Consider the following 15,169-nt stretch of genomic DNA (forward strand, 5'->3'; position numbering starts at 1 on the left):
CGAAAAGCCGTCGTCCAATCAGGTGATTGAGCAGTATCAGGGCAGCTGTAGGACACGATGGGGGTTTCCTCTGTACATGCTTTGCAATGGAAGTCACTTCTTCTCAATAACAGGTGTTTTGGACGCTACGGAGGTACATCTAGCAGTTTATAAAATACAGCTTTATCAATTAATTGCCGCTTAAGTCTAAACTGCTTATCGATGTTTTGCCAACAAGCCAATCGGATGACTGTTAACGTGTATGAACTAGCATGGTTTGCTACTATAACGTAGCCTTCAGTCATTGCTGAACTGGCCTCACCTATCCTACTTTTTTTTTCAGCCGAAAGTTTCTTCTATGGAAACTAGTGAGGCTGAATGTATAACAGAAACGCAAACATTTTATCCCAGATTGCTAGAACAGGATTTGATCTAGCTGATTCATGCCGAATGTACGTTGCATTTGACTGCAGATTAACGAATTGTCTTAGTGTCAGCATAAGACTGTGTTACTATGAATGCAGTTTTTTGTTCTGGGTTATGGTTAGAATATGCGGTATAGTTTAAATTAAATGACACGCTCAAAGAAGTTGTACATAGATTTTTTTCTTATCTAAAGTAATGACACACTGTTATCTTAAATTTGAAATCTGTATCTTCCGATTTGTGAATAATATGGGGTTTACGGATTGTTTATTTTTATTTTATTTATACAAAAGTGGAAGCCATTTTGAAATAGCATTAAACTTTGTTAGAGTTGTAATCCTTTCAGACATTTTATTTTAAATTTGTTTGATGGACAAATTCAGCTCCTGCAACTAATTACATATCACAAATAAGTCACTCGTCACTGAACTGCTGACAACTTTGCAGACCAGTGCATACAACAGGTGTAAAAGATAATGTGCACATTGAATCAGCCTCTGGGAATAAGAAAACATCCACAAGCAAAACTGTTAAACTAAGAAAAAAGAGAAGAGAATAACCCAGACTCTGGTGATATGAAATCAAACTTCATGAATAACTGTGATGCATATTGTGTGATTTTCCAGAATCTTACAGCCGCATTTTGAGTTCTTCTTATAGTTTATGTTCCATTTATTCGTACACTGATAAAATTGCTCAGATAATTGCACATCACTTTTTTATTAGAAGTGCTCTTAAAATTTGATTTACTTTGGTGGGTGTGATCATATAAACACTAAAATGATTCTGTGTAAGACTATATGCACTATATAAAAATTAACACATTTGGTTCATTTAGCGTTGGCAAATTTACAGTACTTAGAGCTTGTCAACCAAATAGGCTAATGTAACTCTTGCGTAAATGCAGTGCTAGGTTGGAGGCAGTACAGTGTCTGGAACTCAGTGGAAGATCAGTACAATGGGCTTTACCCAGGCCATATTCCAACCAACCCAGTTCAGAAGGCCTTACTAGCAGTAGGCTCAGGAGTGGTGGCACTGCAAGACCCCTACAGACATGGTGAGCACCCCACATCATTGGGAATATTAAAATTCATTTGACACACACATGTATACTGTATATGTACTTTTAGGTTTGTGTGTGTATATATGTATATGTACCTATATATTCATTTTCTTTTTGACTGAGATGGGAGCACCACAGTGTCTAAGAAAAAGAATCCATTTCAGAACGTGCTTTGATAACTGTGACATAAATGGATGTGAATGTGATGAAATTTTGATATGAGGTATTGTCCCATGGGTTTCCATTTGGTGTGCTGTATAATAATGAGACTGTAACACACTGTTGTTCAATCAAATAAAAACATACTTCCAACTCTGAGGGTTCTTGAGAACTAGCACATCTGCAGCTTGAGTAGCTAGGCAAACATACTGCTGGTTTTTAATCAATGATGAGCTCCAAAACAATCAAGCAGACTAAATTCATTAACATCAGAGACTACCATGATGCTCATTGAGTCCATAGGTCTACTGCCTATTAATCAGGAGATAGCTGTTGCTGAAAGATATTAGTTTCTTCAAAATCAAAAAAATTCTTCAAAGTTGAATAACTTTTTCTGAACAACATTTTTGGTCAGCCATTTTGTTTTGTTTTGTCTTGGTCCTGCTCTGAACTCTTGCCCATACTCAAAAGAGAACTTTAATATGAATTTTGTAACATTTACAGACATGGTGGCTGTGCTTGGAGAGACCACTGGACACCTGGCCCTAATCAGGTTGAGAGACAGAATGAGAAACAACCCAGAAGGCTATAGCATTCTCATGTATGTCATGCTCCAAAAGTGTTTTCAGACCGAGGTGTGAGTTTATGCTTGCGTGTCTGAGTGTTTTCTTTGTTGGACTTCAGAGAGCGTCCAAGGATCCGCCTTTGCACTCTGAATCTGTCCCGGATGTCCTCGCTTCCAGAAGGTTCTTTGGGCCGGGAGTATCTGAATTTCCTGGAGAAAAATGTAAGACTGAGCAAACCTCCTAATTTCCCCTAGAATCTGTGATCAGACAGAGTATCTGATGTCTCTCTCTCTCTCTCTCTCTCTCTCTTTTTTTTTTCAGAGAGTGACCCCTGATTCACGGGCAGATGTGAAGTTTGTGGATAATGAGGAGTTAGCTTATGTCATGCAGCGATATCGTGAAGTACACGATCTGATGCACACCTTACTTGGCATGCCCACTAACATGTTGGGTAAGTGTGTCTCTTTAATGCAATAATTAATCTTATGAAATGAGGTTACATTCTAAAGTCTTAGCAGAATACAAAGCCATTTTCCTGCACTGTGCTAAGTTCTCATCAAAAGAACAGACTAAAAGCCAGACACATCACATATGCACATCTTCATCTGTAGTGTTATCTTAGCACATACTGTACATGTCATACTTTAAGGTATGTTTGACGTGTCAGAATACTTTTCATTCTTCATCATTTAAAAACCTGATCCTTTATTCTTCAGGGGAAGTTGCTGTGAAGTGGTTTGAAGCTGCCCAGACAGGTTTGCCAATGTGTATTTTGGGAGCAGCTCTTGGACCTCTTCGCTTGTCTGCCAGGTAGAGTTCTTTACAAAGATTCGTTAAAGTGGGTAAATACAAAGGAGACAGTAGATATGGGGATGTCTGGAATATTGACAGAACCTCCAGATAAAGTCCTCACCAGTGTCTGTATTGTATTTTGAAGACTATGTGTAGGATGGACAGCCAGTGAAATTGGTTTGAATTTTGGTGTCAGTTACATAATAACCATGTGAATTCCGTAATGTGGAAGCCAAGGCATTACCATATTTTCAAGATGGACTTCCCCATTCCTTCTTCCTTCCTCTTCATGGCAAAACATATAAACAACTACATAATGTACCATATTGATAGTTTACTTTTGCTTATAATTGTCTGCATTGTGTAGCAGTCCTTTGTTGAATATATGAAGTTTCACAATGGCAGGATGTCTCATTTCACATACAACACCTGGAATTTTTCCTGGTCATTGTGTCTGTTTGAATCTGCCCTTGAACTGTTAACAGTTGATGTTCCAGAAGAGGAACCATATTTACCTTGCTTTCCATTTATAAACTTTATCATTCCTTCCTGTTGCAAGGCAAATTCCAACAGCCATAAACACAAACTGCATTAGTCACTTAAACAAAAAAATCGCTATTGTCAGACTTTGATATCTATATTATTTGCAATGGCACAACACAGACTAGCCTGTTGAGATCCCAAACACAGTGGAGACCTTACACATAATAAACACTATCGCCATTGATGAAATCCATATTAACAATGTTAGCCTGGTTGAATTGGAACCAGTTTGCCCCTTTCTCTCCTTTCTCAAGCCATGACAGTCTGAATTTATTATGTGTTGTCCATTTTGCCTTAGTCGTCTCCAGTCCCTAATGACGTCTCTGGGGCCCTGGGCTCTAAGGAGTGGGAGTCAAGCCCGATGTGTTCTGAGTGTCTTTTATGAACGTCGCTGGGAGCAGAATCTGGAGGAGCTACGGGAGGAGCTGAACATCGAGCCACCACCTCTCATTCTCACAGCATCCAAAAAAGCGCCCACTGCAGATTTGCACCAGTGAGAACAAAAAGAGCATTTGAGGGGCATTTGAAGAGATAAGCAGTCTGACCTACCGTTAAGAGAGGGCTTCATCAGACGTCAACACACTCCCAACTTCTCTTACAACGAAGAGACAAACCCTGTGTGTCGTGCTATCTGTCCAGATGAACGCACGGAACAAACATGCCATTGTAAGAGCTAATGGTAGTGTATAACAGAATAGTATTGTTGGAGGAAATGGTCTTGTTAAGGACGTGGCAGCAGTAATTAAGTCCTGTAATTGGCTGTAGCCACCAAAGGAACTTGGGACAAGTCTGAACATTTTGCATTGTCACAGATGGAAGTTGAAACCGGCTTCAGAGGGGATGGAATTTCCCTTGTCTAAGTTCAGTAGGGCGATTTAACCCAAAGTATCTGTTTGACCTTGCACTTTGTATTATTGCACTTCTTCTTGTTGTGTCGCCTTGTCTTAAAACTGTGCATGACTGGTCACACCACTAATATGTAGAACAGAGGTCGGTCATGTCAGTTTAGGCTGTAAACAAGCACTGTGTGTCATGCTCTGGGTTTGTTTACGGTTGATGCATTTCATGTGTGAAGCAGATGATTAAGTGCTTTTTTTAAGGAATGAATCACGTAACCAATAAAAGTACCTCGCTCAAATGTGCTTTTAACAAACTCCCTGCCTTGTTTGATCGACAAATAGTGATATCCAGGATGTTGATGTTTATGTTTAATTTTCATGTAAAAGGAATTTCTCAGAAATACTTGGTGAATTGACTGTGTGCTTAGAGGTATAGTCTGAAATCAGAACTTATCTGATAAATGATCTTTGTTATAGAGAGAACCAATATGCCCTCACATATCGGTAGACTAATCAGGCTGGACCAGATAGAATATTACCCTGCTGGTGCTTCATGAGGAAGTTAAGATACAGTTTGTTCATGGGAGTATCTGGAGAAATTTTGTCAATTTTTTAATAATAAACCCTTAAAACAATCATTTATAACTATTTCGCAGAAGTATGTGAAACCTGTGAAAAAGTTTATGTGTTGGGCTTTTATAGTGCAGTGTACAATCATCTTATTGGAGGTAGTCACTTGTATATTGATAAAAAAAATGCGTCTTGCGTCCTGTCAACTCTCAGGTCATATCCTGTTTATAGAAACGCAATAGGTATCTGCAGTAGCATTGTGTGTGTGCAGGTAACCTGGCTGAGGCAAGCTACACCTAGATGTCTAATGCCTAAAGGCTTCAGGCCACTGATACAATGTATCATTCTTTTCCTGCAAAGAGACACATTTGAGTAGAGAACCACTGGAGGAGGGACTTAATTTGCCTTTTTTCCTCATTTAGCATGCAAAATTGGTTCATGACTCAATGATTTGTAAATTAAAAACAGAAAATTTGGATAAGCCTTAGATTACATGTGGAATTGTGAAAGAAAAAAAGTATCCTTGCATGTGTGGAGTCTATGTAATGAAGGATTAACAGGGGTCTTGTCAGATCTATAGTGAGTTGCACTGGGAAACTTAGAGGAGGAAACAGTGTACAGGGATTATTTTTAGAAAGTATTTTAAAGAAACGGAAAAAAAAAACGCTCAGCACGTGCTGCAGAAGTGTTATTGTCAAATGGTATTTCAGTGAGTGGAAATGAATTTATCAGTCACCACTGGTTCAGGTAACAGTGTACCTCAGACTTGCTCTCTGAGTATACTTCCTTCATAGCAAGAAAACAACTAGAACTCATCTGGCCTGCCAGTTTTACCCTGGTTGAGACCAAACAGTTTTATAAAATTGAATGAGAACTTGCAAGTTTCCGTGTGTTAAGTATCTGAATGTACACAGACACAGGTGGATGAGCTGGGTGAGAATAATAATGAATAATAGTATTACTTAACGAAATGTTAGGCCGCAAATCTGATGAGCACATTCTCATTCTACATGGATTTGTAGTTTCTTGGTATTAATAATGCTATTAACTAACCCTAACTCTAAGAACATCACAACCCACTGCATCAAGTAGTTTGGTGGTCTTGTTAGATCGCTAGATTCTAAGATGAATATATGAATGACCAAATATACAAAGAAATGCAAAAGCACAAATGCATTGAAAGAAGCATTTCATTTATCAAAAGCTGTACAACTTTAAAACAGAATCAACAAAATATGTAGCAAGTTTGATCACAAACAGAAACATAACGCAAGTCAACAACTTTCAACAACATACCTTAACTCTTCCGTTTTCTGTATTTCGTTGCATGGTTTATCTTTCAGTTAATTTTGGAAAGACCAGAAGCTCCCAATACCTGATTATGGTCCTGGTGTAAATAAAATTGTAATAAATCCGTAACATACAGAAGTCCCTAAATTCCCCGTCACTGAGGACTTTTATATACCAGCGTATGTGACTGCATGCCTTCACTTTCATGAACCACTTTGAAAGTACCTGTGCATACAGGAGCTGTCCCTATGATAACACTCCTCATCTTCTTGGCTGAGCTCTGCTCCACAGTAGATCCTATGCTATGATAACTGAGGAATAGGCAGTTATCTCAGTGAGAGACAACAGAGTTCCAATGCTTTTATTCCAGTCCCCATGCAGCACATACCTGAGAAGACTCAAAGACATGTTAGGTTCTTGATTTGATAAGTCAGGTGTTTCTGAGCACAGTTCATGTGAGAGGCAGCAGATGCCACTGCTCTAGAGAAACAAGTTCTGCCTGTTCATACCACCCATAATTGCAGCAAGTGAAGTGAGGACATTTCAAAGGAAGAGTTTACACCCTATGCTGCCCCGCTGTGGCAGTCTCATGGTACTCTGATTCTATTACATTATGTTATGTTATGTTATGTTTTGTTATGTTGGAGAAACACTGCCTCCTACTGGACTATCAGGATGGCAATGTTTAAACTACAATCATATGGCTGTTATTTTAAGGGGTACTTTGTAAGACACTAAATTTTAAAAGAATTTTTACTGAACATGTTTGATGTGAAATCCTCAAGTGTCTTACAGTGAGCAGAGGACACAAGAAATGGAAACAATTTTGATGCTTAGAGTGTGTCTCACCTCAATAACACAGCCTCACTGCGGAATAATCAAGCTTGTGCCAGCCAAACTGATGAGAAGCTTAAATTATGTTTTCAATATTGTTATCTTGCACTGAGATCTACCAGCTCAGACTTGCAAGACTAACATGTATTCAATGGATGAGCAAGTTCAACTAGTTCTAAACCAGCATAAAACCAGCTTAGACTGGTACAGCTTTCAATCAGAGCAGTATTGTGAATTGACAAGTGGCTGGTCATTTGGTGCTGGTTTAACAAGCTTATTTATCAGATTGATTAGAGCTAGCCTTGTCAAGGCTCAGAAAAGTTCATGAAAGAATGTTAATGAAAAAAGTTAATGCAAAGTATTAGTTGCTGTCTTCTTGTTCTCGAGAGAGAGAAACTTGCACTCTTGTGTTGATTTCTAAGGGTACATTCTCTTGGAATTTTATATTTCAAACTTATCTTACATTCATTGACACCTGCACTGTTCTTTGTGACAGGGCTGTGAAAGCCATTTCATTATAGTGTTTACTCTGGTAGGTGGGTTTGTATAATCTAAAATTACATGTATACAAAACTGCTTGTATTTTTTTAATCAAAATAAGTTAAATGCTGAAGCAAGTTTGAATACAGGATACTTTTCAGAGACACACTGGTGTAGATGTCAGTTTAGTAAACTTCATTTACACAAATGATTATGAATTATAAATAAATGTATTCCAGGGGGGCAATACGAAGGGGTAAATTAACGCTCAGTCTTATTGTGATCTCTGCTTATGAGGTATTAGGAATCTGACTGATACACTTATTGTAAGTCGCTTTGGCTAAAAGCATCTGCCAAATACCAAATTGTCAATTGGCAGTTTCTCCCAGAGACTTATTTGAAGTTGCTGAGATATAAGCATTGACATTTTGTTATAAATGTTATAAATATTTTATTCTTTGACAGCATTATATGATCCTTTCTCATGGAGGTTTCAGTCATGTACAACTAAGCGATTTTCAGCATATTTAAAATAGCAAAAGACTTTTGGATGACAGAATAAGAAAGGGTCCTGTACATGGAAAAGTTATCGGCAACGGTAAAAACCTCAAATTAAAATGACAAAATATTTCATTAATAACTAGAATTTAATACATAGAACTACACAAGCTACAGCTGTCTATTAAATAATCTTTCAAAATGCTGTACATCACATTATTAAATCATAAGATTTAACAGATATTTGTAAATACTCTTAATAATTTAGTCTACAGAACAGATTATTACCAAACATCTCTTTACAGGTACTTTGTAGTGCAATCTTTGCCAAAACTATAGCAGACAGCCACAGTCTAAAAACTTCACTGATCATCACTGAACGTTACTGATCAAACTTATTTAAAATCTCTCACACATTGTCTGCTGTAATGATTGTCTACACCCATAAATTACCCTTACAAAAAATACTAAAAAAAAATGCTTACAAAAACATATGTCAGATGCATCAGTGTGCTTCTTGATGTGGAACGTTCAGTTCAGTAGAGTGACACTCTGGTCTGCCACAGCACAGGCAGGCAGCAGTGGCTGAGTGAATGTGTGTCTTACAGTATGAAGCACACAGCAGGACTCTGGGTCATAGAACAGCAGTGTCTGAGACGGCCAGTCCAGGAGAATTCCCAGACGGGTTGGGCTCTTCACCACCCGAATACTCACGTTCTTGCCTGCGTGGCAAAAAGAGAAGTTTCCCTCGTAGTGTGAGAGCACCCAAGACTTCTCGTTGTAGCCCAGCCTGGCACTGTTTCCTGAGCCTTTACGTTCCAAAGTGGTGTAGCACACACCCACTTTGTAGGCAGCACTCTGCCCCACGTCGAGCACCCATCTGTGAGTCCCCGAGGAAATGGAGATGGAGCCAAGGGCATTTGGCCAGCTGTCAAAGCGTGCCGGGTCGTCTGGCAGAGCCTGGCGGAGACGTTTAGGTAGGAAGGTGAGAGTTCGCTCATCTGTCGACAGGGAGAGGAGCGGACTGACAGTGCGCTTGTCAAAGTGCAGATTAGGTGATCTGTGAGCTGGAAAAAAAGCAATAAAATATAAAGAATGAATTATGGTTGATGAGTGAAGATAAAGTGAACAACAGAAAAGAAACAGAAAAAGATACATGATACAAAGAGTTGGAGAAGGTTAAAGAGATAAAAAGAAGGCAAAATCAAGAGTGATGAGAGTAGGAAAAGAATTTTGAGAATAAAATTAATGAGGAGATAATCTGAGAAAGAGGAATGAAGTAGATAACTACAATTAACTAAACTATTAACTATCAACATCACTAACTAATTTAGAATTTATACATTAGATTCTTTAAGTGCATTTTACAATCCATCGTACGTTAACAAAATGTTATCCATGGAATCCTACATTCTTTTACCGCATCCTACTTTTCTATTACTTCGAAGCATACTATGTATGTTTACGTACCTTATACTATTATTACAGTGTCACTAACTAATAACTTGGTATCAGAATGATATTATATTACACTGGCATTATACTTCCTCTGTGTTGTAAAGAATTTACTGAGAACAGAACTAGGAAGACACACATTGTGTGTACTGACCAGAAGGCCCAAGCAGGATGGCGCTGGCCCACAGACCCAGTATGAGCTTACTGTTGCTGCACTCTCTGTTCAGACTCAACTGCTCTGTATCCTTAGGGTCGCCAACACCCTCAGCCTCCTCAGTCCTGTCACACAACACACACACACACAAAGGCATATTACTGAACACATTTAGTGTGTCAATGAGTAAGAGCTTACACCAACATACAAACATATATTCATACTTAAGTGTTCGCTCTGAGGTGTACAGAAACATCCAGATATTTTCTTAAAGAAATATGATGGCAGCCAAAGCATGGATAGAAAACATATTTTGCCAACAGTGAAAGCTCTGTCTGGACCAGCACATATAGTGATAGACAATAAAGAGATGGACAGAAATACTGTAGTTGCAAAGATTCCTAGTAAAGAGAAACAGCTCAGTAGAATGACTTACCTATCAGATATTTCCTGATTGGAATTCTGCAAGAAAAGTGAAAAGATGCCAAGATTAGTGTCATGTGATCATCATCCTCATGAGGTGACATCATCATTACTGTGTCACTGACACCTATCCAAAAGATGCGGCTAACCGTATTCCAAACCTTTGTGTAGAAAGATGCACTCAACCTCCCAAAAATTCAGCGACAATTCAGTCAGCGAAAGACCAATTAACAATACAGTTCAAATACTCCCCCTGTAGCTTTCCTTTCTCTGTTAATTCCATGTTCTTCACTCCACACACCCTACCTGATCTCATGAAACAGGTACGGAATACTGATGCATACAGACAAGCTTCAAAAACCAACACATTTCTAATTCATATCTCATTTCTTGATCTGTCTGTTTCACTTTCAGGAAGATATCTTGGCAGCCATTTCCTTCAAAATATGCTAAAAGACATAGGCAAAAAGGTACAAATGCTTAAGGTAAGGGTTAGGGTAAGGACAGTACCTGTGCAATGTCTCACGACAATTATGAAACAAACACGCAAAGCATTGTATAGTAACACTTGTCCAGTACATCAATATGTAATGCCTGTTTCATGAAGTCATGTTGTCATGCAAGGTCCCTCCCATAGCCCTCCTAGCCTCTCACCACAATCTGTGCATCCTGTGAGTGTGTGAGTGTGTGCACCAGGCTGGTGCGTGCATTTGTAAGTGTCTCAAGGGCCTGGTTCCAGTGAGCTCTCTGTGTGAGGAGACACTGCTCCACACGCTCCTCCTCCCTCTGTATGGACTCCAGCAGACACTGTTCTTCTCCCTCTAGGGCCTCACGCACAGCATTGATCTGTGCCAACACCCGCTCTCGTGCACTGCTCGCCTCCACCTGTCAATCAACCTGAAGCTGTTAGAAGAACACACCACTGCACATTTCTGAAGCAGAGACTTACTGTCATTCATAACCTCAGTGCATGAGGTACAGGTATAACAGTGACTCTCCATATAAGAGTTTGATTTGTATTTTAGGGACTAATGAGTCTTTGGTGTAAATGTGATCCTCTCAGTAAGTCACTTCCAATGTCTTTTAAAGCCTGATAAGGGGTAGTGCTGATATTCAATAAAATGTATGTATTTAAGGTTACTGATTCAATTAAATGTATGTAAGGTTGGTGAGGAATATTTTAATGCAATAATGAACTGTTCATTCAATGTCTTTTAAATGGCAAAAATAGCCCATGCTCTTGAAAACTGAGATTGATTACATGTGAAGACTGCGTGTGTGTCCATCACTGACCTGCAGTGCCTTCTCTTTTGCAGTCAGAGTCTGGTTTATGAACCGTTCTATCCGCTGGGCCTGCAGTTGCATTCTCTCACACACATCCACCAGGTGGTTCTGCACAGAAAAATTACAACAATATACTCACATTCACAAAGAAGTTGTGCGCACTATGTGAAATCACAATTTATTATGTATTATTGTATATTAGTGTTAAGTAACCTATCACCAATAATCAAAGAATGGGAGATAAATACATTGAAAAGAGTGTTCTCTGGCTTCCACCCCATTAGTTCAATCAATCATTCTATTACAATTCCACGGTATAAACGGTTAAAATACTGTTAAAAAGTCATTTCACACAGTATACATGCGTCATTCATTCATAAACTAGTTGAGTTACGTTCTGTAGTAGCGTCTGAGGGAAACCACAAATTATATTACATTTGTTGGTCTGACTAAATCACAGTCATTAACGTGCACTACGCTGTAACGCACAGTATAGGTTTTTAGTATTAAACAATAAATATTTTTTAAAAGTGCGGCTTGAGTATCATCATCGCCGAATCCTCTTGAACTGGATTGGCAGTACCTAAATACGCATGGCGTGGCGTGTTGTGACGCACGCAAACACGCCTTCTTTCGCTAGTACACAGCAAACATGCTGAGCCACAGAAAACAAGTGAGTATTGTATCAGCTGTGAACTATTGAAAACTAAGTGCGTTCCGTACGACGTCGAACTTAATAAGTAGCCTATATACAGTCCCATCTAATTTAGATCAAACAATGAACAATGGCCCAGTATTTGACTTTTAAATCAAATTATAGGCTGAGAATTTTTTTCTACACAGTCTAAGAGAAATTTAAAGGTCACCGCTGCCCATTACTCACTCACCCTTATAATTGTGGCTTGGTTGGTAAGCTGTGTCACGATATGGCCATTGCACGCTCCGACGGTAGCACAAAGTGAACAGATGATCTTGCCGTCTGTATTACAGAACCAGTCCAACTGGATGGAATGCTCGACGCAGAGTTTCGATTCATCTGATGATAAGTCCAAAGAATCGAGACTAGTGGCCACTGGACAGGCCGCCGCAGAATTGCTCAACAATTTTGCTGACGAGTCTACGCTTAACACGCCATTCATATTCTGGGAAGGTCGAACATCTACATTAAAGTCTTGATTATCGCCTCCTAATTTTGCAGCGGTATTACTTGAATTATAGTCCGAATTCTTCTGGTCCTCAGTTCGGAGGTCGTCGTTGTCTTGTAAGGACACCGTAACTGAATTACTAAATCCATTCTCTGCACTCATGACCACTGGTTAGGTAATATGGTTTACTGTGCTTACCGAATAAATCTTAGTTGTTGTTTTAAAAACGCTTGTGTCACGAAATACCCAATATTGCCATGCAGGTGCATCCAGTTCTGTATACTACCTGTCGCAGGTGTATAATAAGGAAGTAATACGTCAGAAGAAACCAGAGCTGAAAAGCCAGTCTTACTTGAAACGGATGGATACTCCGGGATCGCCCGGAGATAGTTCAAATTAAACCATGCCCCCCATTGTTTCCAGTTTCTTTCCCATGATTCATTTACTTATAGCGTATTCATGGAAATCGCAGTGTCCTATACCTGAGAGTGTTTGTCTGTGTGATTGTGAGATCTTTTGGTGTTTGGCTAGTGGTCAAATATCACGATCACGTTAATGGTCAACTCGGTTTTTAAAGGAATGCATAGCTCAGTGATATCTAGTGGCAGTAAGTAAACAAACACCGGGGCATATAATAAAGGAACATTTCTTATGAGACACAAATTCAATGGTGGTAATATGCAAAATATGGCCTACATTATTAAATCCGTGATGTTTCACCTTTAGTGTCTATAACGTGGTCCACATATCTCAAAGCCTCTGTATAGGCTATTCAGTGGCTACTGATCTGTAAAATTTAACTCAGTTTAAACTTTAATTCTTGGCCACGGTTAAGAGTCTGAATTGCTGTAACCACCAGCCCTCGTTCTGTCAAGCATTTGGCTCATGAATTTAAAATAATTCAGCATTAGTTTTGTGATAATCTATAAATATGCATTAGTGTATTCAACCTGCGAAAGAGAGGATCCATGACAAAGAGGATGGAAATTGATCTTGATAAGTGCATTGCTTCACCTAAAGCTTTTATATTTGTCCCTTGGCATTTCTAATATCTTTTATAGTACCTTTACATGCAGTTGTGTTTTTTTTGTCCCATTTATATATTGCTTTCCAATGTAATTAAACATGACACTTTTCTGTGAAGACAATGGAGTGTGGTGTTTAATTACATATGATAGTTTTTCATATACTCTTCTGCTTAAGTAAGAAATAAAATACTGTTGAGAACAAGTTAGCAGATAAGTTCAAAATACACCTTCATTTTTATGATTCCAAAACATTTGGGTGAAACACTTTATGGCCATTTTATTAAGTATACCTATATACTATTTGTTCAGACCCCCTTTGCCTCCAGAACAGCCTGGATTCTTCAGGGAGTGGATTCTACAATTTGTCCATGCTGACATACTGACATCACACAATCTGCATCACCGCAGCCTGGGAGGCAGTACAGCAAACTGCAAAAAGTCTATTCCATTTCATCCCAAAGATGCTGGGTTGAGGTCCGAGGGGTAGAAGAAGAAGTACTTTATTTGTCACACACACACTGAGCAGTGAGCAGTGAAATGCAGCTTCCGCATTTAACCCATCCTAACACCAGTGAGCACACACACACTGGAGCAGTGATATACACACACTATGAGCTAGGAGCAGTGGGCAGCTGCCAGCGCCGGCACCCAGGGACCAACTCCACATCTTTTTGCCGGTGACTTGGTCAAGGTCACTGACAGGAGTACTAATCCTAGCATACATGTTTTTGTGGTGGGAGGAAACTGGAGCACCTGGAAGAAACCCGTGCAAACACGGGGAGAATGTGCAAACTCCACACAGAAAATGGGAAAATTAAATGGGAAGAGATAAAAATATAAAGCTACATACAGGTAACAGAGAATCAATATAAAATATATATATATAGCCTATATTATCATTTATATTTTTATATTGATTCTCTGTTACCTGTATAGCTTTATATTTTCATCTCTTCCAATTTAATTTTTAACTGATATTTAGCTTTTAGCTTTCACTGTTTACCTCCATCTATACAGCTTATCTTATTATTTATTATTTTTATATTGCTTCTCTGTTACTTTACCTGTATGTAGCTTTATTTTTCTTTTTTCTCTTCTTTAGTTAATTTTATGCTGATACTTAGCTTCACGTGTGCAGTTGTCAAGATTGTTGCAATTCATTTCACTGCTGTTGTACTTGTACAATCAAGCATGGGACAAATAAATCTCTTGAAGTCTTGAAATGACCTGGGACAACCGGGATTTGAACAGGGCCTTCTTGCTGTGAGATAACAGTGTTAACCACTGAGCCACCGTGGGTACATGGGCCACTCTGAGAAATTGAGCTTCTTGTCATCGGAATCAGAATCAGAATCAGCTTTACTCGCCATGGCACATGCATGTACTAAGAATTTTACTTGGTGTCCTCCATGCGGTTCACAAAGTACACAATAAATACAAAAATACACAATAAATTCACAATAAAAACAATACAGTGTGCAATACAACAGTGGATACAAGACGTCCGGTATACAATACAATACACAATACAGGACCTACAATATATATACAGTAGACACTACAATACAATATTCCTTGAACCACTCCTACTCTGTTTGTGCTTTGTGAGATGGTGCATTTTTCTGCTGGAAGTATCCATGT

The 15,169-nt window shown here is 38.9% G+C and overlaps 2 protein-coding genes across 2 annotated transcripts; one reads left to right on the plus strand and one right to left on the minus strand.

Moving 5' to 3' along the window:
• The first annotated feature begins 57 nt into the window (after positions 1 to 57).
• Positions 58 to 4,655, plus strand: coq4 (coenzyme Q4 homolog (S. cerevisiae)). Its single transcript, XM_030767843.1, has 7 exons — positions 58 to 133; positions 1,313 to 1,462; positions 2,132 to 2,228; positions 2,312 to 2,414; positions 2,515 to 2,644; positions 2,910 to 3,003; positions 3,827 to 4,655. The coding sequence occupies exons 1-7, from the start codon at positions 58 to 60 to the stop codon at positions 4,023 to 4,025; spliced, it is 849 nt and encodes a 282-aa protein (XP_030623703.1). The 3' UTR covers positions 4,026 to 4,655.
• A 3,373-nt stretch (positions 4,656 to 8,028) lies between these two features.
• On the minus strand, positions 8,029 to 12,966 carry bspry (B-box and SPRY domain containing). Its single transcript, XM_030768843.1, has 6 exons — positions 12,243 to 12,966; positions 11,365 to 11,463; positions 10,726 to 10,956; positions 10,085 to 10,110; positions 9,649 to 9,773; positions 8,029 to 9,106 (listed from the first exon to the last, which is right to left on the minus strand). The coding sequence occupies exons 1-6, from the start codon at positions 12,660 to 12,662 to the stop codon at positions 8,571 to 8,573; spliced, it is 1,437 nt and encodes a 478-aa protein (XP_030624703.1). The 5' UTR covers positions 12,663 to 12,966; the 3' UTR covers positions 8,029 to 8,570.
• Positions 12,967 to 15,169: the final 2,203 nt, after the last annotated feature.

This window comes from Chanos chanos, chromosome 3 (genome assembly GCF_902362185.1).
Source record: "Chanos chanos chromosome 3, fChaCha1.1, whole genome shotgun sequence".
NCBI lineage: Eukaryota > Metazoa > Chordata > Actinopteri > Gonorynchiformes > Chanidae > Chanos > Chanos chanos.

Bases quoted from the DNA above. Each gene is read 5' to 3' on its own strand.
- coq4 (XM_030767843.1), top strand. From the start codon at position 58: ATGGGGGTTTCCTCTGTACATGCTTTGCAATGGAAGTCACTTCTTCTC. The intron at 134-1,312 runs GTACATCTAGCA...GCGTAAATGCAG, and splicing joins GTGTTTTGGACGCTACGGAG to TGCTAGGTTGGAGGCAGTAC. The intron at 3,004-3,826 runs GTAGAGTTCTTT...ATTTTGCCTTAG, and splicing joins CCTCTTCGCTTGTCTGCCAG to TCGTCTCCAGTCCCTAATGA.
- bspry (XM_030768843.1), bottom strand. From the start codon at position 12,662: ATGAGTGCAGAGAATGGATTTAGTAATTCAGTTACGGTGTCCTTACAA. The intron at 10,111-10,725 runs GTGAGAGGCTAG...CTTTTCTTGCAG, and splicing joins CACAGGATGCACAGATTGTG to AATTCCAATCAGGAAATATC. The intron at 9,107-9,648 runs GTCAGTACACAC...CTTTTTTTCCAG, and splicing joins CATCCTGCTTGGGCCTTCTG to CTCACAGATCACCTAATCTG.